Source organism: Rhinichthys klamathensis, unplaced genomic scaffold (assembly GCF_029890125.1).
Source record: "Rhinichthys klamathensis goyatoka isolate OS25496 unplaced genomic scaffold, OSU_Roscu_1.1 h1tg000785l_1, whole genome shotgun sequence".
Classification (NCBI taxonomy): Eukaryota; Metazoa; Chordata; class Actinopteri; order Cypriniformes; family Leuciscidae; genus Rhinichthys; species Rhinichthys klamathensis.
In genome coordinates this window covers 543,496-565,349 of record NW_026607182.1, presented here as the reverse complement: position 1 = coordinate 565,349, position 21,854 = coordinate 543,496, and the positions used below count along the sequence as shown (strand labels likewise).

At 40.2% G+C, this 21,854-nt stretch overlaps 1 protein-coding gene across 1 annotated transcript in view; it reads right to left on the bottom strand.

Annotated features, from left to right (window-relative positions):
• The window catches only part of ptprua (protein tyrosine phosphatase receptor type Ua), a gene marked incomplete at its 3' end in the record, with an annotated part of 264,930 nt that overhangs the window by 9,706 nt on the left and 233,370 nt on the right, over positions 1-21,854 (bottom strand). Inside the window, exons 6-7 of the mRNA XM_056243301.1 lie at positions 6,163-6,340; positions 493-786 (exon numbers count right to left, since the gene is read on the bottom strand). Of these exons, the coding sequence (XP_056099276.1) occupies positions 493-786; positions 6,163-6,340 (472 nt within the window). The remainder of the gene's footprint in view (positions 1-492; positions 787-6,162; positions 6,341-21,854) is intronic.

The following is a 21,854-nucleotide window of genomic DNA, read 5'->3' as shown; positions in this document are numbered from 1 at the left end:
TAACTGCAAAATATTGATTCGACTGAGTTTTAATATTTTATTAGCTCACCAAACGCAAAACTTCCACAAAGAAAAACAGTTCCTAGCAGGCGTATAGCACTGCTGACTTCAGTGACCCGTATGAGCCTGCGTTATCTGCTTTGAGCGGTTGTTGTTTGTTGTTATTCGGTTGTTGGAATAACAAACAGCTGGATGGCGCTATTGACCAATCCGAATCAAGTATTCCACAGAGCCGTGTAATAAAAATATAGAATGTATAGTTCTGGTCCAGATGCTGATTGGTCAATACAGTGTTCCGGTTGTGTTAAAATATACAACGACAATAAGTTGATAAAGTTTCAAATAAGGATGAAACGTCATGAAAAAAATAAAATGTCAACGAATATTTGTGTGCAAAAATTCATTTCATCAGATTTAATGCAGTAAACATGAATCTATCAGCTGTCTGAGATATAAACCCTGAACAAGCATAGTCTCAATGGCTCCATTTACCTGCACACTTGGTTCTGCTGACCAGCGGGGGTCCTGGCGGACCGGTTCCACCCTCTCCAGGCCGGGTGAGAAGAACACTGATGCGATACTCTGTATCAGGTTCCAGGTGCCAGACTTTATACGTTAGTGAGTTGACTCCGTGTGTTTCAGACCATGGCGAATGACTGGCCCTGTACACAATCTCTCTGCGGATCACCGGCCCATCGCCCACTATAGAGTTAGTGTTGAGTTGGATGATCAGATATGTGGGGCCAGAGCGCAGCAGCTGGGGTGGAGCTATCGGTGTGGGCGGGACTACAAAAGAGTACAGGAGAAGAAAGGAAAAAAGTTTGAATCAGAATGCATTTGGACAGGAATCACCCTTTATTTTGAACAAATAAATAAATAACCCAGAATGAAATCAGACTGAAATGATAATGGATCTTGTTTAAAACAAACTTCAGGTGTTTGTTTCTAATCTTCTTCAGGACCTGCAGAGCTTTCCACACAGAAAGAACCAACACAAGGTTTGACAGGGTTTGACGTTAGCACATTTAACTCTTATGTCAACAATATTTCTAGTGTTTAGGATTGATAGTATCTATCCAAATTACATTACATTACTGTGACTAGATGAGCCACGTTTCAGAACATACTTGTTGCAGTTTAGTTTTAATAAAAGCTATTTTTTGACTGCGGAGCAAGTTTTGAAACTGATATATCAACCCGATCACACTAAATGCGTCTCTATAGCAAGCAGTGTGTTTATAGTGTAATTTATACACGAAAATGAGTTTTTACGTGCATAGGATACGCATGAGTTGGTTAGGGTAGGTTTAGTAGTGGTGTGGGGTGCGTGTGTATTATATGTTTGGGTAGAATTAGTGGTGTGGGGTGCGTGTGTATTACACGCAAATCGTCCCCTTGGAATTATAAGGTTCTATCTGCGTTCTGAGCAGTTTTGAGATATTGAGCTTCAAAGTTTTTGCATTACATATAGGAAAATTTATATGGGGAACAAGTTTCTTTCAAACATGAAAATAACAGGGACCCTAAATGTATTCTAAATATAAAATATCAAAATCCTCTCAAATTTGTAAATGTTTTTTTTTGGAATGGGTCAAACGCAGATAGAACCTTCTAATTCTAAAAAAACACTTTTCGCTTAGAATTATAAGGTTCTATCTGCCAAAACATTATTTGAACATTAAATATAAAATTAATGTTGTAACAATGTCTCAACATGTGTTAGAAAGTAATATTTTATCCTTTCTATGACATTTATTTCATATTTTTTAGCACTTCTGTGTAGGACATTTCAAATTAAGCAAGGTAGGTCTAAATATTTTGTCCAGTGCAGAATCTTAATTTCCGTTACCAATTTGGTGGGTAATTAAACACATTATTGCAGAAATTGTTACTTTAATCTTTCTTTTGTTTAGACAGAAAGCAGCTACTGTAATACATCTGAGCAGGACTTTATTCCAGCTAAAGTGGGCCAGGTGAAATGGCTTTCTCTCTAGACATCAGTATGGCTGAAATAACATGCTAACGTTTATTGTTGTAATTAAGACCCCATCAATGAAATTGTTAACTATTTGACCTTTAAGGCTTAAAATTGTAAAAATTAAGACATTTTAAGACTTTAAAAACTACAAGAAAATCGACATGCTTCAGCAAATTAATTCATAAAGTTTAATAATCATTGAAAAATGATTCACTGACTATATGATCACAAAAAATGTCAGACTAATTTTTTAATCACACACACACACACTCTCTCTCACTCACACACACAGTCACACACTTTCACACACACACACACACACACACACACATACACACACACACACACACACACACACACGCACGCACACACACACACACACACACACGCACGCACGCACACACACACACACACACACACACACACACACACACAGACACACACTTTCACACACTCGCACACACACACATTTTCACACACTCGCGCACACAAACACACTTGCATGTTAAATGTTTTTTTTAAATATTCAATTTACTCACTGCATATTTGTATAATTCAGATAATAATAACTATAATAATAATAGTTATTAATAATAACCTCATTGATAATTAATAATAATAACCAATACACTATAAAGAAAATGGCCAAATTGAAGCCACTTCATAACACTACACAATTTAGTGAATATTTAATTTACTGTAAATGTATAGCATTATGCCTTTATGGGGTTTCTTTTTGTCTTCAAGGAAAAGTTGGCGACATGACATATAAAGTTGATTCTGATTGGTCCTCTTCTGTGCATTCCAAGTGCTGATTGGCTCACGCAGATAGAACCTTATAGAGCCAAGTTAGAGTTCGATTTTGTAGATAGAACCTTTTTGTTTTTTCAATAAAAACTCCCACAATGTACACAATTTAAAAAAAACACATCACATAATGTAAATAAGTTGTCACAGAATAAGAATATGTGAATAACTCAATTTTGACAAAAATGTCAGATAGAACCTTATAATTCCAAGGGGACGAAATGAACTGCGTATCAAATGCACGCGAAAACTGCGTATCATATGCACGTAAAAACTCATTTTCGCGTATAAATTGCATGATAATACACAATGCGTGCTATAGAGACGCATTTACGTGAGAACAGGCTGGATATATTTATTGCATGTTGAACTCCTTTGTCACAAGATATAAAATAAATGTGATATTTTCTAAATCTTAATCTTAAAGTGGATTATTTGCAGTCAGAATCTATTATAACCTATTATAATTATGAGTTTGTAATAATAATAATAATAATAATAAATCAAGTGTAAAGATGAACATAAAAAATATAAAAGTATAGTTTACTGACAAAATTTTAAAATTACCTGTTTAAATGTTGTTTTTTAAATGCGACATGTTATATTATAGTTTCAACAAAATATTAGTAATACAGATTTATTTCAATGTCAAATAAGTGAATTGTTTTATATTGTTGTTATTAGCCTTGTTGAGTTGTCTTAAATACTGAGAAAATAAAGTACCTAACCTGCGTAAATGATTCATTGTTGGCTTTAAAGACCACCTGCAGTCAGTAATTGTATCCCTTAAAACTTATCTATGATCATCAAAATTATTTAAAGGTTTTTTCCTGTGAAAATAATTTATTCATGCATTAAAATAGCTTGAATGTAACTCTACACCCTTGCTTCAAAACAAATGCATCACGTTAGTAATCATGAAAATAATATAAACTGTTATTATAATGATGTATATGTCTTGATGTGGTTAATACTTAACCTATAAATACGTATTATATATATATATAAAAAAATTTATTTCATTATGAGCATGGTCATAGAAAGTGTTAATGAAATGATCTCAGGTTAAAGGAAATGAGAAGCAAATAGAAAAACTCAGTGGAAGGTCAGACAGAAGCAGCTTTTATGCATTAAAAGCATATTTCTAATTCAATCGGTGACAGCTTCTTCTTTTTTTTTTACTCATATCTGAGAGTGTCACTGTCACATTCAAATGAATTAAACTTGTTTCCTGATTGCTTAGTTTTTCTAATCTCTCAATTTAAATGAATCATCATCCCTGTATGAGATTCTATCAGTAACAGTATGACTGTGAAACCTTGACTTCCATATAAAGGAATGAATCAACATGTTAATGGGAGCACAGATGCAGATAAACATGCCTGAACACATAGTTCTATTACCAGACGGGTTTCTGGCGAGTTTCAAATTCATTCCACAATGAGAATGAGTAAGAAGTATCTGCACCTCACTCTTGCCAGCTGATAATAGTCACACAATTGCAAAGCCACTGGGCATATTTAACCCTATTGGAAAGTGGGGTTAATAGACCCTTAAAGCAACACCAAGGAACTTTTCCTCTGCGGTCGCCCTACAGGTTGGAAGCAGAATTGTCCTCATTAGAACTACAGAAACGCGACCCGATCTGGCAATCTTACATAGCGTGGACATACCAGATAAAGGACCGCAAAGCGGTGGCATAAGTGCATTTCACCATGTCACGACTTGATGAACCACTGAAACGATTTTGGAAACATTATTTGAAGGTAAACAATCCTACTTAGTGTTGCTTTAATAGACCCTTTTTCTTCCAGTCGAGGTGGACGAGATGTTCAGAACTTGATGAATCTGTTACTGTATATATTGCGCAATACAAGGTATAACCGAAGGAACATCTTGGCTTGGCAAATCTGGAAAATGTATAAAAATGATGCCAAATTTTGTGTTCAGTATAAAGCTGATCCTACTCTACACACACTGCAGTTCAAAGTGTGTTAAGCAAATCATAATTTGAGTATTCATATTGTAAGTAAAGCGTCATGCCAGTTTGTCTTTTGATAGACAGGAAATTGCCTGAATGGAGCAGTGCAGCACATCTGTAATTTGATTTGGCCTGTTGCTCTTTTAGTTGTGTGTGTGTGTTTGTGTGTGTGTGTGATAAAATACTGTGACGTAAATACAGCACACTTCAGAAGCTAATAACGGAAGTTAAATAATAAAGCACAGTCAATTTGAAGTACACAATTCACCCCACCCAAACAGAACACAACAATAGCGATAACTCCTTTTGTTTAGGGGATTTTCAGTGACATTACCTCAGTTCCAGTAGAAACATGACTCATTCACTCTTTCAATCATGCCACCATCACGAGAGGCACTTGTAGGGAGCAGAATCATTACTAGGGCCATAAAGAGGCAGCATGGGGTAATTTGCATGGCTGATTGCACCAGAAATTCTGTTATTTTGGGGTGAGATATGTCTCTGATTGGTGGTTATGACCGTAATCAGCCCGCCGGTACTCTCGAGTGCTCTAGTCAAAGAGGTTACAACTTACTCAGCCTTTTGCTGAAGAGATCTCTAGGTGGGGACGTGATGTTACAGTAAATCAGAGAGACACACTTAGGTGTTGTGTTCGATTGGAAGTTCAGAGGGATCAGAAGACTCCAGAACGCTCTGAGCTTTAAGAAGATAACCTGGCGACAGCAAAGAATAATGGCTGACTGCTAGCATGATAAAAACGGACGGTATCTGGAATCTTGTAATTATTGGCATTGGCCAAAAGCTTTTCTTTTGTGAAGTATAAAGTCTGGAATTTATTGTTCATTATTCTAGTAGAGAACCTTCTACTGGGGAATCTGACATTGATGAAATATTTAATTTAAAAAAGCACAATTTAAAGGGTTAGTAGACCTAAAAATGTAAATTCTGTCATCATTGTTATCATATTATATCTGTCATCATTTGCATTGTCAATGTGTGAACAGCTTGTAATGAAACTTAAAAAAACCTAGACATTCCCTGACTTCTTAGGTTGTCTATGGAAGCCTGTAGATGGATTGTTATGAGAAGGCTCCTGAGAGTCTTTCTTCTGTTCAATGACACATGAAATGAATGCTCATACAATGTTCTGGATATTGAAGAAAGAGCCATTAAATGTCAATGTGTCATACGAAGAAAAGAGATTAAATCGAACTATATGGTCTCATATAGTCAGAGTCTCAGAGTCTTCATAGTCTCAAATATACTTTATAATTGCACACCTTAGAACATCCATCAATCAGAATTAAGCATTCAACAGCTCCATGGTATAGACATATGTAACAAATTTTAAGTTATTTATAGACACACTAGGACATTGAATCATTTTTTTTCATACCTCTGACGATTAGTTCTGCAAAGTTTGACACTGCAGCTCCATATGTTGACTGAGTGAGGCATCGGTAGAGGTCCTGCTCTCCACGTTGGGCTCCGCCCACCTGAAACCATGCAACCAATCGACGCTCTCCTACTGATGAAGTCACTGAGTATGGTGACATCAAAACACCGTTACGCCTCTGAAAAAAAGAGAGATGTGTGATGCAGAATTTATCATCCATGTGATCTCACTGTCTTGTCAATCTTATTCAATATATTTACGCATACAAAAAGTAATATTACATAAAAATGGATATGCAAAACATTATGATTAGTGATTACCAAATTTACAGCAGCTGTCTGCAATTGTTTGGACCACTCTTTTCTGGACCCAACCAACATAAGTTTAATTACACAAAACAATGAACACAAGCATTTCCACCAGATCCATGCATGTCAACAACACTGAAAGATTTCCCCCATTAATATTCATGATTAATAACTCCTAAATAACTCCACAAATCTCTCACATTAGTATGGGAAGCGGAACTCAATCCTGCAAATGCTTGGACAATTCAAGATGTATCAAGTCAAGTAGGAAATATTGTAATTACAAGTTCCAAGCACATGAATGTCAGAGCAAATTCATATATAATGAATGTAATGTAATAGAAGTAAAGCATTTATTAAAATTAATTCATTTTAATTTCAACATAGTAATACATTATTCAAATCAAAAATTGAATCTGAATTATTTAATGGACCTTAACAAATGGAAATGAACAACGAACAGTTTATTAAATATTAAATTATCAGATTTATAAATATTGTAACACATGTATTGCTCATTGTTTGTTAATACAGAAACTAACGTTAACTAATAGGAGCTTAGTTTAGCTCAAGTCTCTTTTTACATGATACATTTTTTTTTTTACAGTGTATATATTTTAATGATTTTAAAGGAGTGATGTACAGAATTTGGTGCGGCAATCATCATTATTAGTATTTCTTAAAGTATGTTCATGGTTTAAATGAGCATGATTTAGTTTTTTTCTTTCCTGGTGCATAAAGAGCAAAACAAAACTCAATGCTCTCGTAAAGACCTGGAATATATTGATTATGTGCTTAGCTGTAATGATGAAAATCATTGATTTCCTCCATTGTTTAAACCCAACTAGCATCTCTGAATAGCCTGTAATATGAGAGAATAAGAGCAGAAGGTGTCAAGTGCATAAAACTAGTGCTGTATTCAGAAAGTGAGATCCAGGGCCCTCAGAAAGCGAAGGAACACATAGTCCCTTCATTCCTTTAAATGCACAAACCCTCCAGGTGTTTGGACAAAGCAGCGGCTCACGCAGGAATTTATCCCAAAATCACTGAATGACAGAAAGAGCCTGTCATTAAAAAAAAAAGATAGATAGTTTTAAACAAAATTTTATTTACAAAAAAGATAGTTCACCCTACATTCTGGCATCATTTAGTTCCATTTTGTAATTCCAAACCTGAATTACTTTTTTCCCTCCGTTAACACAAGAAAACACAGGAGCTATCACTGAAAATAAGGTTGTAGGATGTTGTAAAGTTTTTTTTTTTTTTTTAATGGCACAAAGGCTTTTTTTATATCATAAATTGTAAGTAGTCCATATATCTACACTGAAAATGATGTTGTAGGATTTCCGTTGGAACAATTTCCATTCCATTAAAAAAATAATTACAAAGAAACAATAAGAAACGCATTGAATTAAATGTTACATTTTGAGGTAGAAAGACAGAAATTGTATTTCTTGTAAAATGTACTGTATAATGTAAAAAAAAAAAATTATTTACAGTGTATTTTATGTGAAACTTCTTGAAATTCGATCTGTTCTGTCACGCAACTGCTCAGACACACGACGGTTAAGATCCAAATGCTGCTTTAATAGGGACAATCCAGACACGTAATCCAATAAACAGGCAAAGGTCAAATACACCGGTAGGCAGTCCAAACGAACAAACACACAAAACAGGCAAAACAGGCAGGGGTCAGAGGCAGAAGAATAATCCAAGGAACAGGCAAGAAATCCAAAAACCGGGAGACAGGAAACCAGGGAGAACCGCTCGAAAATGCAGTGTAAGAACATACAAAACTTTGCAGTGAGTGAATGAGTGAACATGGTATAAATAGACAGAGACTAACAGGGTAATGAGACACAGGTGAATGCAATCAGTGATGAGTCCGGGCAGTGAGTATGGGAAATGTAGTTTGTGAGGGAGTGATAATAGTCTGGTGTGGAGTGCCCTCTAGTGGCTCTCAAGAGCACTCCAGCTGGTGACCGTTACATGTTCCGAGCACAAAGCTTACCTACTTTGATGGCTTTGAAGTTATTTTAGAAATATTGATATACTATTATAGTATGTATTCATATTTTGAATTAGCTTTAATTTTATACTTTCAGTTTTAATATTAAGTATAGTAAAAGTGCGTTTTTTGATAATTTATAATTGTTTGTGTATTTTTCTATTTAGTTTTTTATTTCAGTTTTAGTTTAATAATTTTAGTACTTCAACTTCAACTTATTTTATTTCAGTTAGGTGTCAAGGCAACATTTCTAATTTAAGTTTATTCATTTTAAGTTTTTCCCAAATATTTATGTTTTATTTCAGCTTTATAAAGAAAATTATTTTTAATATATTTAGTTTGATGTAACAAGTTCAACACTAGTTAGGAAGACTAGGAATATTGTGAACAAGTAATATAGATTACTTTTAAAATATATGTATGGTGTTTTTTCGTCTTGTTTGGAGCAAGGCAGCCTGTGGTCACCATCTTCTTTAATTATAATGCTTTTTTTTTTTATTGCATTATATTTGAAAAAAATGTATATTTGTAAATTATGTGATTTATATTATATTAATTATATTATATTATTTTAAATAATAAAAAAAAAAAAATTAAGTTCGAAAAAAAGGAGATATTTTGCAGTTTACCAGCAGGAAAACTGCAAAATATCTCCTTTTATTCAAAGAAGAAAGAAAGTCACGGTTGGAACAACATGAGGGTGAGTAAATGATTGCAGGATTTACATTTCTGGGAGAACTTTTCCTAAACCTCACAAATAGTTTAGGACATCTAACAACACAACATTTTGTTGCCTGAAAGTGCACTTTCAACAACCTTAATCTTTCCTGAATTGCTGAAAAGCACCGGAATAAATAAAACACATCAATTAAACTGGGAGCCAAACTTTCTAATGTCAGCACATGTTTTGAACTATTCCCCTCTGCCTAAGAAAGAACATGGCGGCAGAGATTCTACAAGTGAACTGATGTACACATACAGACAGTGTTTGTAAACTGAAGTGAGAACATAGCCAAGAGAGAATCTCAGTCCAATGTGGATTTGCTCAAAGCCAAAACAGAATCAAAACAGAAGCTGCAATTAAAGCATCTGAACCGCCACCGCATGACAAGAGACCCCAGGTTAAATTACTAAACAGGAAAGATGGGCTGTCACTTCCTGCCACGTAGTTTGATTTGGAGCTCCGTTGAGTTGATTCTTAATCCTCTGATTTCTTCTTAAAATCAATTGTATAACCTACAATTTTCTCTTTCTACAGCAGGGGAACACATATCCCTAATAGTATATCAAAAACAAACAGAATGCTTTGACATCGCTTGACGCTAGTTGTATCCGATTTCCCGAACATCTGATACTTTAGCATCACTAGCGTGGTCCAGGCTGCTCTTGTTTACACTCTTCTCACTCAGAAAATCTGCTCTAATGGTGAATGTAATGGATGTGTGTCTGAGTGCAGTTGAGAACAGGAGTTAGAGCTGGAGGCCATGTTACACTTTATAAGAAAAAAATCCCTTTTATCTCTTGCTCTGGCTACCGTGTCTTCCAGGGCCCTATGTTGACTTGAAGAGTTTGCAGATTTCCTCTCGCCATTTTAACATTCAATCATAACAATCAGATAATACAAATGATTCGATAGGAGTTGCATTTACAGACATACTAAACTCTTATGGGAACAAGCAAAACCTCACCAGACCAGACCCACTCATTGTTTTAATCATACACTAGATTTAATTATATTGCATCATGGGACCATTTTTACTGATATACTGTAGATATTCTACTGTAAAGTGATGATGTCATCGATCACCTTGTAACATGCACACTGCGCACTGCTGATATTTGCCATATCATTTTGTGTTATCGACCAGGTAAAACAATTATCCCAACCAACAAAGATAGATTCACAAATAACTTGATTTATATGGTGTTGCGTTTGATTATGACACATGCATCTGTCACGTCAAACATGCCACTAAATCTTTTTATAGAGCTTGACAGTCATGTACATTATGAACTATCTTTCTGTAGAAAAAAAGAGTTGTACATTTCTTTGGAATTTCTTGATTTGTGTGTCCAGTATGAACAGAAGAAAGTAATATGCGTAAGGAACAATGTGAGGGTAAGTAAATACGTTCTACATTTTAGTTAGTAAAGTAAATTTTTTATACAGGCACACTTGCAATAAATGCAGTATAAGTGCAAGTTTAATGTTTTTATGCAAAACTGTAACAGCCTTATTAGGTATCTTTTAAATGCATATGCGGGTTGTTAACGATAACTGATATAACGAAATATCAGTGTGAAGTGTTTTGCCTGTAGTGAAGATTTGAAGAAGACATTGGCTACATTAATTAAAGGCTGGAAGCTGGGAGGAGTGCGAGTCTGATCGGATATGTGTATGTGTGTGTGTGTGTTTATATGCGTAAACGTGTAAAGGTGCTAATCACAATTTTTGCAAAAGTAGAGGAACGATTAAAGCGAGGAAATTAAAATGTTCACATTATTTTATGTTATTTACATGTGCCGCCTTGCGTGTTAGAAAGAGATTTTCCACAAGACTTTATTTTACATCAAAAAACGTGAGCTCTCGATGCAAAGGTTAGGCCAAATTCTAGCATGCCTTTGTGGATAAGTAAATCTTATAATGAGTGAATAAACAATTCAACATGGCAGATAGAGTCAAGAGATGTGTTGATTAAAATGTGCTTATATTTTAAGCAATACTTGCAGGAATAGATTTAAAACATAATCAAATTAAAAATGCACCGGTACACATGCTTTGTATTTTGAGACTGATTCGTATCACTGGGTTCCATGATGATTATGTGGCCTTATAAGGCAGCTGCCTGTGTAGAGAGTATATGCAGTGGCACAGAGGTTCACTAGGTTCAGCTCACCTAGTGAGGAACAAAGCTAGTGTTGGCCTCTGATTTGAAAGAGGTTTTCCAATTGGCGGGGGGCGGGGGTGGGTGGGTGGGGGGGGGGTTACTCCTCCTAACTAAAGCCTAAAGAGTTTAGTTACTCCTCCTAACTAAAGCCTGGGGACTCACATCCGGTGCTAAAAACTCAAAATGCAAAAGGGCCCTCAGCAACTTCAGTCCCCCAGAAAGGGTTTCAGATAAACTCTGAGAATGAAGAGAGGATCCATGATGGAGCAAGAACTACGTGTTAGTTCAAGCCCACTTTCACTGCCTGGAGAGAGAGATTTTTACGCTGGGAAAAAGAAAATGTAGTAAAGTTTGTAGAGTGTCAGTAAAGAGAAAACTGCCATTAAAACAATATGTGAGGTGAATGTTTTAGGTTAGAAGCTTTGTAAATCAAATGGCTGATAATTCACTGAGGAGCTTTTCTTGTATTTGCCACTTGTCATACAAATTGTATTGTTATAACAACAAAACATGTGAGACACTTTGAGATCTATATGTAAGAAATCTAACTTTAAGCAGATTGTCTTTCTCTTCTGGAAAATGTGGCACTGCATTTTTTGCCCAGTCAAATATGAATGTAAATGTGGAAGTAGCATCGGACTAGATTTGGGACTTCTAAATTATCAACATAATCAAAACTTTGCTGAAAATCCACACTCTACTGCAAGTGCTATATTGTCTGATTGATAGTTCATAGTTTTTAGCAAGTAAAAAGGCTTTTAGTATAAGTGTAAAATATCTTCAGGTTGTGGTGCATGTCTTTTTGCTGTGAAATATAAACATAATAATAACTTACATTCTTAGTAATATTTCAAAATGAACACTTAGGTTTACTTGATATATTGATTATCCATATCCATCACTTTTGCCCCTCACAATAAAAACTACAGAGCAGAGCAGTCTGTTGTATATACTGTTGTAAAGATCAGTGATTTACATTAAAATCAGAATTTCATCTTACTAAAACTACTTTTACCATGCATGTAAATGCAAATCTGACCAAATGATCAAGAACAGAAAATGCTTGCCTGCCCCGGGAGAGAGTTAATCAGAGAAATATATGAAGTAGCATAACTACAACTTTTAAAATATTTAGATAGACATGTCAAGTAGTAGAAAATTTGCATGATTCAGTATATTAGTTGATATTACTCTTGTCTAGCTCTGATCTCTGAGAGACGTGCAGAGACAGCAACATTTTTGGATTTGTGCTCATTTTATAGAGTTTACACTCATTCGTTTATCATATTGTACAAGGTTTAAAACATAGACATATCAAATAGTAGAAAATGAGTATGATGTAGTAATTTTAATTTATATTACTCCAGACAGGCTCTGATTTCTGAGAGACACGCAGAGAAATGGCAATGCGATTTGCAATCACTGTGCTCATTTCATTCATATTGTGCTTATTCACTTCACACACTCATTAAAGTGTACTGATTTTAGAGGTTTATTTAGCTCATGCTAAATAATCATGCTATCTCTTGGCTCACCTGTTATCCAGCTGACTCAAGAAGTGGAAAATTAATTTTCAACGCAAAAAAAAGCTTATTTTTTTACCGATATCATTTTGTTAGAATTGTTTTATTCATTTTGAAGCCATTATCCGTGCCCTAAATGAATAAGGTATTCGGCTTCTGGAACATCCAAACAGTATTTATTTGATCATCATCAAATAAATGTAGGTGTAGCTAATTCTGGTATGGCTGAATGCCATACACTGTCCCTGTTAAATAAATAAATAAATAAATAAATCATATAATAGCTGAATAAATGTATTAATAGTTTGAACACATCAAGGGATAATGAATCATGGACATTTGCTTGCTTGTTTAAATCTTGCTTTTTTTTCTATAGAAATCATGCTAGCAGAGCAAATATGTAATTAATTCAAATAGATGTTTAGCAATTGAACAGATTACGACAAAGTTGTGATAATGTTGCGTGATTTTATTTGCTGGATACAGCCATAACCAACATCATTATGTTTGAGGGAGTGAGTGAGAGTGTGTGTGTGTGTGTGTGTGTGTGTGTGTGCATGGTTGGGGGCAATGCAGACAATTAGTGTGCTTAAAATGACCTAATTTTCATGCTATGTTAATTTTATGTTAGATAATGGTTTATCTAGCATATAGTTCTCACTCAAAACAATATGGGACTTAAACCACTATTTCATTATTCATAGAAAGGGCTATTTATATTGTTTATTCATACAACTACAAAGAACTGCTTTAGGTGTAAAACTTAGGGAACATTTTGAAAAATTACTCTGTACCTTTAACACCAAACAACTAGTGTCATGCACTGCTTCTGAACATGGGCAGAATTTCCAGAGTGGATTTTCAATTTGCTGTAGCTTCCTTTAATACTGGACTGTTCTAACACAACCAATTTCAAACTTGTGTGACCTTTCCAGTGTAATGGAATTATACTGAACCTCTCAACAACATGAATGAGAGAGTGAAACTGTTGTAAAACAAGAATCCACATGGCCTAGGGCGAGACCTCTGCTCTAATACCAAACATAAAAAACTGAAGGAAAGACCATATCGGCCAGATAAGAAGCGTTCTAATAGGATTCAAAACAGCTAGATGGAGCACATCACAATGGAACACAATCCCATCGTTTGAGGAAGCATTTTTAATACTTACTTTTTCTAACTTGACACGCTATCATAAATGGCGCAAATTGTGTGAGAGACAATGAGGTGAGTCATGAGGAAATACACAATATACACTGACCAAATATAATATCGAGCGCATGTGTAGGTCAACAATTTAAAAATGTCGCTTTAAGAGGTGCCACAATTAAAGGAACACACCGATTTTTTGGGACTTTAGCTTATTCACCGTATACCCCAGACATAGATAAGTCCATACATACTCTTTTCATCTCCGTGCGTGCTGTAACTCTGTCTGACGCACCCACCGCTAGCCTAGCTTAGCACAAAGACTGGAATTAAATGGCTCCAGCTAGCATATTGCTCCCAATAAGTGACAAAATAACGCCAACTATTTATATGTTGTAATTTGTATAGTCACAGTGTGTACAAATAACAAGGTCATATGAGACACAGCCATCTTTTAACCGTATACAAAGTTCCACCCAAAAAGTCGGCGTGTTCCTTTAAGGCTCAAGATTTGGCTGATTAGCATGGTGGCTTTTGAAACATGTGAAATACATTTTCTTTGCCTTTGAAGTCACAACTTATTTTACTCGCTAGAGGTTTTGGGCTGTGCAGCTTTTGTGGTGCCACCAGCCAAAAGTCACAGTCATTGTCAAGTTGGTTTGGCTTTTGATTTATGTTTTATGTTTTGATTTATGTTTTCATGTCTTATTTTGTCATTTGGCCTCAGTCGTGTCTCAAGCTCCCTGTTTGACGTGCTTTTCTCCTCATGTTATCCTGCCATGTGCTCCCCTTGTGAATGTGTCATGTTCTGATTGGTTGTTTCAGGTCATGTGTTTTTCAGTTCTATTTTGTCATTGGTTCATTGTCTTGATCATGCTCAGGTGTTTCTTTTTACTCATTAGCCTTTGTGTATAGGTCTCATGTTTCATTGTTCCTTTATCTAACTTTGTTTGTGTAACCAATGTTTGGTAAGTCTATGTTTCCCGAGCCGAGCCAAATGTTTGCTCATGTTTGGGAAATAAAGCTGCACTTGGGTTCTATCAACTTGCTTGCAGTGGACTCATTACAGAAAACGTCTCAGGTTACGTATGTAACCCTGGTTCCCTGAGAGGGAACGAGACGCTGCGTTTGAGACGCGGTGGGAACGCTCTGCGTGATTGCGTCATGAAGCACGTGTAAAATCAGTCCAATGGAAGCCCGATACGTCATAGGTGACGTCATAGACCAGGAAACTATAAAGCACCCTTGAAAACAGACCGCGACAGCTTCTGAAAAGTCTGAAGTAAGTCGATCAGGGTATGCAGGAAGTATGGCAGGCAAACGCAGCGTCTCGTTCCCTCTCAGGGAACCAGGGTTACATACGTAACATGAGACGTTCCCTTTCAAGGGAACTTCGAGCTGCGTTTGAGACGTGGTGGGAACCCCATACCCACTACGCCATAGTGACAAATGCCCGTTCTGTGTGAAGTCCTTAGCGCACACTAAGAAGCAAGCAACCTCGCCCCAGGAGTGGAGAGGTCAAGGTCATAAAACCTGACAAATGTATGCGGAGAGGACCAGCCTGCCGCATTACAAATATCAGGAAGGGAGACACCCGAAATTAAGGCCGTAGAGGCCGCCATACTCCTTGTAGAATGGGCCCGTACAGCCATAGGTGAAGGCTGACCGGCCGCTTCATAAGCCAATGATATAGCCTCGACTATCCATTTGCTCATAACCTGTTTCGATGCAGGGCACCCTCTTCTGAGTGACCCAAAACATACAAATAATTGCTCTGACTTACGCCACAGGGCAGCTCTGTGAACGTAGGCATCTAATGCCCGAACTGGACATAACAGGTTCAATTGTTCCTGATCTGGGGTATTAAAAGGTGGAGGATAAAAGGCCTGCAACACTATTGGGCCCCCAACATTCACTGGGACCTTAGGTATATAGCCCGCTCTAGGGTATAGAAATGCTTTCACCATACCAGGTGCAAATTCCAGGCATGAAGGAGCAACCGACAGGGCATGCAAATCTCCAATTCTCTTGATAGAAGAAATAGCAAGGAGAAACAAAGCTTTCAAAGTGAGGAATTTTTCTGAAACCTCTTCAATAGGCTCGAAGGGAGCCAAAGCCAGACCCTCAAGTACAATGGCTAAATCCCAAGCCGGTGCTCTAGAGTGCAGTGCAGGTCTCAACCTCAATGTACCACGGAGAAAACGAATAATCAGAGGATCTCTCCCAATAGAAGTACCCCCCAGAGGGGTATGATAGGCCGATATAGCCGCCACATAAACTTTTAAGGTGGAAGGAGATAATCCAGCTGAGAAACGGTCTTGCAGAAAATCGAGAACTGAACCAACAGGGCAGTTAACAGGATCTAACTGACGCTCACCACACCAGGTGGAGAATAATTTCCATTTCAGCGCATACAGTCTTCTCGTGGAAGGGGCTCTGGAATGGAGAATGGTCTCAACGACCTCAGTCGAGAGACCGGATTCTATGAGCCTGGCCCCCTCAGAGGCCAGGCCCACAGTTTCCACAACTCCGGCCGAGGGTGAAAAATCGTGCCCTCTACCTGGGACAGCAGGTCCCTCCTGATTGGAATCTCCATGGGAGAGCCGTTCAGAAGAGACACCAAGTCCGAGAACCAAACTCGAGTCGGCCAGTAAGGGGCTATTAGTAGCAGACGGGCCCCTTCCCGGCGAACCCTCTCCAGAACCCCCGGGAGCAATGATATTGGGGGAAATGCATACAGGTGCAGCCTCGGCCACACCTGCACCATCGCATCCAGTCCGAGAGGAGCTGGGTGCGTGAGAGAGAACCACATGGGACAATGGGTTGTATCTGAGGATGCGAAAAGGTCTATCTGAGCACGACCAAATTTCTCCCACAGGAGCTCCACCACCTCGGGGTGAAGTCTCCACTCCCCGGGCCTCAGCCCCTGCCTTGACAGTATATCTGCTCCCACATTCTGACGCCCCGGAATGTAAACTGCTCTGAGAGATAGCAACTTCCCCTGGGCCCATAGGAGGATCTGATGGGCCTGCTTGCAAAGGTGACGTGACCTCAGACCCCCCTGATGGTTGATATATGAAACCACTGACGTGTTGTCCGTACGAACCAACACATGATGGCCTCTCAGGTCTGGCAGGAAATATTTGAGAGCTCGAAATACCGCCATCATCTCCAAACGATTTATGTGCCATGACAGATAATGGTCCTGCCAAAGACCTTGCGCCGAGCGGCCACTCATGACCGCCCCCCATCCTGTGAGGGAAGCATCCGTCGAAAGCGTGACGCGTCGACAAGAAGGTCCCAGCACTGGGCCCTGGGCGAGGAACCAAGGTTTCTTCCACATGACCAAAGCACGAAGGCATAGCCGCGTGACCTTGATCTTGCGGAACGGATTTCCCCTCGGAGAAAACCCCTTGGTTCTGAGCCACCACTGCAGGGGTCTCATGTACAGCAGGCCAAAAGTAATCACGTTGGACGCTGCTGCCATGAGCCCCAACAGTCTCTGAAACTGTTTCACAGTGAGTGACTGGCCTAGTTTTACATTTTTTACGGCTGTGAGAATCACAGCGATCCGAGCAGGAGATAGACGTGCCTGCATTGTGGTCGAATCCCAAATTACACCTAAAAAAGTGGTCCTCTGAGTAGGGAGGAGAACACTCTTCTTGGTGTTGAGCCGCAACCCCAACTCCTTTATGTGAGACAGAACGACATCTCGATGCCGAACCGCCAACTGCTCTGACTGAGCTAAAATCAACCAATCGTCGATATAATTTAATACGCGAATGCCCTGGAGTCTCAAGGGAGCCAGAGCTGCATCCACGCATTTTGTAAAGGTGCGGGGTGATAAACCTAGGCCAAACGGCAGAACCCGATACTGGTAAGCTTCGCCCCCGAAAGCGAACCTCAGGAACTTCCTGTGATGAGGATGGATAGATACATGGAAGTAAGCGTCTTTCAGGTCTATTGTGACAAACCAGTCCTCGGACTGAATCTGTGAAACAATTTGCTGGAGTGTGAGCATCCTGAACTTGAGTTTCTGAACTCTGCTGTTTAACTGGCGCAGATCTAGAATAGGACGCAACCCTCCATCCTTTTTCGGAACAATGAAGTAACGGCTGTAAAACCCTGACTCTCTGTTGGGAGGAGGCACCCTCTCTATCGCTCCTTTTTGAAGAAGTGTCAGAACTTCCTGCTCCATAACCAGAGCCTGCTGTGAGTCCACCACTGTGGGAAGGACCCCTTGAAATCTGGGCGGACGAGAACCGAACTGAATTTTGTAACCCTTTTCTATTATGTGCAGGACCCATAAAGAAATATTTGGCAGAAGTTTCCACGCTGCCAGAAATTCTGATAAGGGAACCAGTCTCTCGAGACTGGCCTCTGGATTTGATTGAACAATCATTTCGGCGCCCTGAAGCGGCGAACCGGCAGGGAACAACCGAACTGACCGTTCTACAACCCTCCTCAGAGGATTGCACGGGGACGCTGACACCTCGGTGCCCTGAAACGGCGAACCGGCAGGGAACAACCGATGTGGCAACGCTGCGACTCTCCTCGGAGAATCGCCCCCCGGAGGGCGCCAAAGAGAAACGGTTCCTCGGAATCGTTCCTCCTTGGAGGGGACCACCCTCAGAAGCCTGGCACACTCGGCGTCAGGACTTCTTCTTAGTCCAGGCTCTCTTGGAGATGACAGTCCTCAGATCCTGTCTACCCCCAACAGGCCTGGACTGCGAACGCCACTCGGGAACCCCGGATTGTGGAGGAGCCCGAGCAGCGACGCTCTGTTTCTGCTGGAATCTGTGTGCGGAGCTCGTAGACGGACGAGGCTGCTCAATCTTTATATTACGTGCAGCCTCGGGGACACTGGACCGGCGAGGAAGAAACCTCTGAAACGCAGCCGCTTGTTTTTTATTTTCTTGAAACCTATCGACAACACAATTTATAGCATCGCCGAACAGACTTGTAGGAGAAAGCGGTGCGTCCAGAAGAACAGATCTATCTTTATCCTTGATTTCAGAAAGATTCAACCATAAATGACGTTCCGTGGCCACCAGGGCTGCCATAGAACGGCCCACAGATTTAGCCGTCTCCTTGGTGGCCCGGAGAGATAGATCTGTTGTGCGACGTAATTCTCGAACAGTATCAGCACTAACTTCCTCACATTCATCCATGTCCCTCAGCAGGTCAGCCTGATAAGCTTGTAATATCGACATTGTATGTAAGCATGCTGCAGCCTGACCTGCTGCCGAATACGCTTTACCCACCAGCACTGATGTATTTTTTAATGGTCTGGTGGGTAACGTCGGGGCTTTCAGTGATGACGCTGACTCGGGGGAGAGATAGCTCGCAAGCGTCTCTTCCGCACGAGGCATCGTCAAATAACCATAATTATCAATACCTCTAACTTTACTGTAATTACTAGTTTGAGGATTATGAACTCTGAAAGACGCCGGTTTATTCCACGATCTGGACACCTCAGTGTGAAGATCAGGAAAAAACGGGAGTTCCCGACGAGGAGGTCGTGATCTAGATGGTAAATAACATTCATCTAGAAGACTCTTTCTTGATTCAACATCAATATCATCAGCTGGCCACTCAATATTTAATTTAGTAACAGCACGAGATAAAACCTCCATAAGCTCCTCATCAGCAGGGGTATGAGCTGGCGAAAACTCAAATTCCCCCATATCAACGACATCCAGTTCCTCAGAACTGGATAGCCGCAACAGTGGTGTCTCAGCCTGGGGAGGAGAAACCGCAGAGCGAGCTCCTTCCTGGGCTGGGACACCGGATCCAGCAGGTAAGGGCTGAGAAAGGGCGGGGCCCGTCTCAAACCCCGCTACTAAATCCATATGTGAACCCCAAGATGAAAGCCGCCGCAGTGCCTCGGCAGCCGCGGGACCCGCACCTCGGGGAACACGAACCGAACCATCCTCCTCAAAGAATGCCCGGCGAGAGCGGAGAGTTTTCATGGACAAACTCATGCAATGCTCGCAGTCAGCCCCCTCGAGGACCGACTGGGCATGCTCCACTCCCAAACAAGCAACACACATCTGATGTGTGTCCCCACCCGTAATGAAACGAGGGCAAGGGACAACACAACGTTTGTAATCTTGCTTGCTCGCCATAATGATATATATATATATATGTAATGATCGGACAGACAACAATAAATAGACAAGGACAGAGTAACAGAGAGCGCTTACTGAAGACAACAGAAGCCGTCGCGGTCTGTTTTCAAGGGTGCTTTATAGTTTCCTGGTCTATGACGTCACCTATGACGTATCGGGCTTCCATTGGACTGATTTTACACGTGCTTCATGACGCAATCACGCAGAGCGTTCCCACCGCGTCTCAAACGCAACTCGAAGTTCCCTTGAAAGGGAACTAGACCGTAATCATGAACCCAGCAGTTTGTCTCCTTCGCCTCCGTCAAGGCATTCCGAGTATTGAGGACTATGTTAAGGAGTTTATCTTACCAAGAGCATTTTAATGACTTTGCCCTTAAGAACCATTTTCGTGTGGGTTTAAATGAACCCACTTGCTTGCGGCTTCTTGGGGAAAGACCCACTGGTCCCTGGCAGAATACATAAACCATGCCCTTCTGTTGAGTGGTCCCTTGTTTACTGTGGAAATTGTGGATAAGTGACTCCACAATCCCCAACGCCAGAGTCTCCCAGATAATTTTTTAATATTCCCATCCAGGGAGGCTGTTCCCATGCTGACTGTGGTCCACAGGCCAGCGCTTCCGACCAGTGGTCCGAAGTCCAGTGGTCCCTGAGTTCCTGCCACTTTACAGCCATTCCAGAGGTGCCGGTATCCGCTACATCCCTTCCAGGGTTGGCAATGTCCGCTACAGCCCTTCCAGATGCGGCCGCACCTTTTCCTGAACTTTCTGCCTGCCATGCTACAACCTCAGAGGCTGTCCTTGAAATCATTGTGCCCCATGCCACGGCCATGGTGGCCGTCCATGAACATACTGTGCCCCATGCCACAGCCATGGAGGCCGTTCATGTTGCTTCTCTGCAAGGGCCTCCCGATCCACCAACTCCACCATGGAGCCTCCAGGCTCAACTGAGAAGGTGGTTATATTCCTCCATGGTGGGGACCAGCTCCGCCTGCTCCATTGTGGTTGTCCTCTGCTATGCATTGTTGGTCTTCAGCATCGCCAGTGCTCAATGGCCAAGGTCTACCATTGCTCCATGACCCAAGTCCACCACGACTAGGGTTGGGTACCGAAACTCGGTGCCAATAGGGAACTGGTTCCGACGTAAACGGTAGTAACCAGACCGAATAAGAACGACAATTTCGGTGCCTGATTTCGGTGCCTGACTTAATTAGGCACACACGCACACACACACGCACAGTCTCTTCTGTCTCGCATGCGCGCTCTTGCTTGCAAGGTTTGGCTGCATTTCACGTGTAAAATTACGCGTCAGAATAGTCTGAATAGTCAGAATATGCCGATAGTCTGAATCCCATATAGAATCAAGCCAATTCATTGGCTAATGGCGCAGGCGCCGCCTCGATGCACTTACGTCGTCATATTATGTTGGCGCGTGCGCGCCATCTGCTCCTCAGATTTCTCTGCCGAAAAAGGAAGCTGGTCGGCAGCGCGAGGAGCTTGGCAGCGTCTTGTGCCCTATTGAGAGAACATAGGTTACACCAGTAACCAGAGATGTTCTCTTTCATAGGTTCACTCAACGCTGCGTAGCTAAGAAGCAGTGGATTTGTAGGCTGCTGTATCACGTGCCGTTTGAACTGACGCGCTATAGCGATCTGTCACATTTCAAAGAGCCAAAACGTTATTTATTGT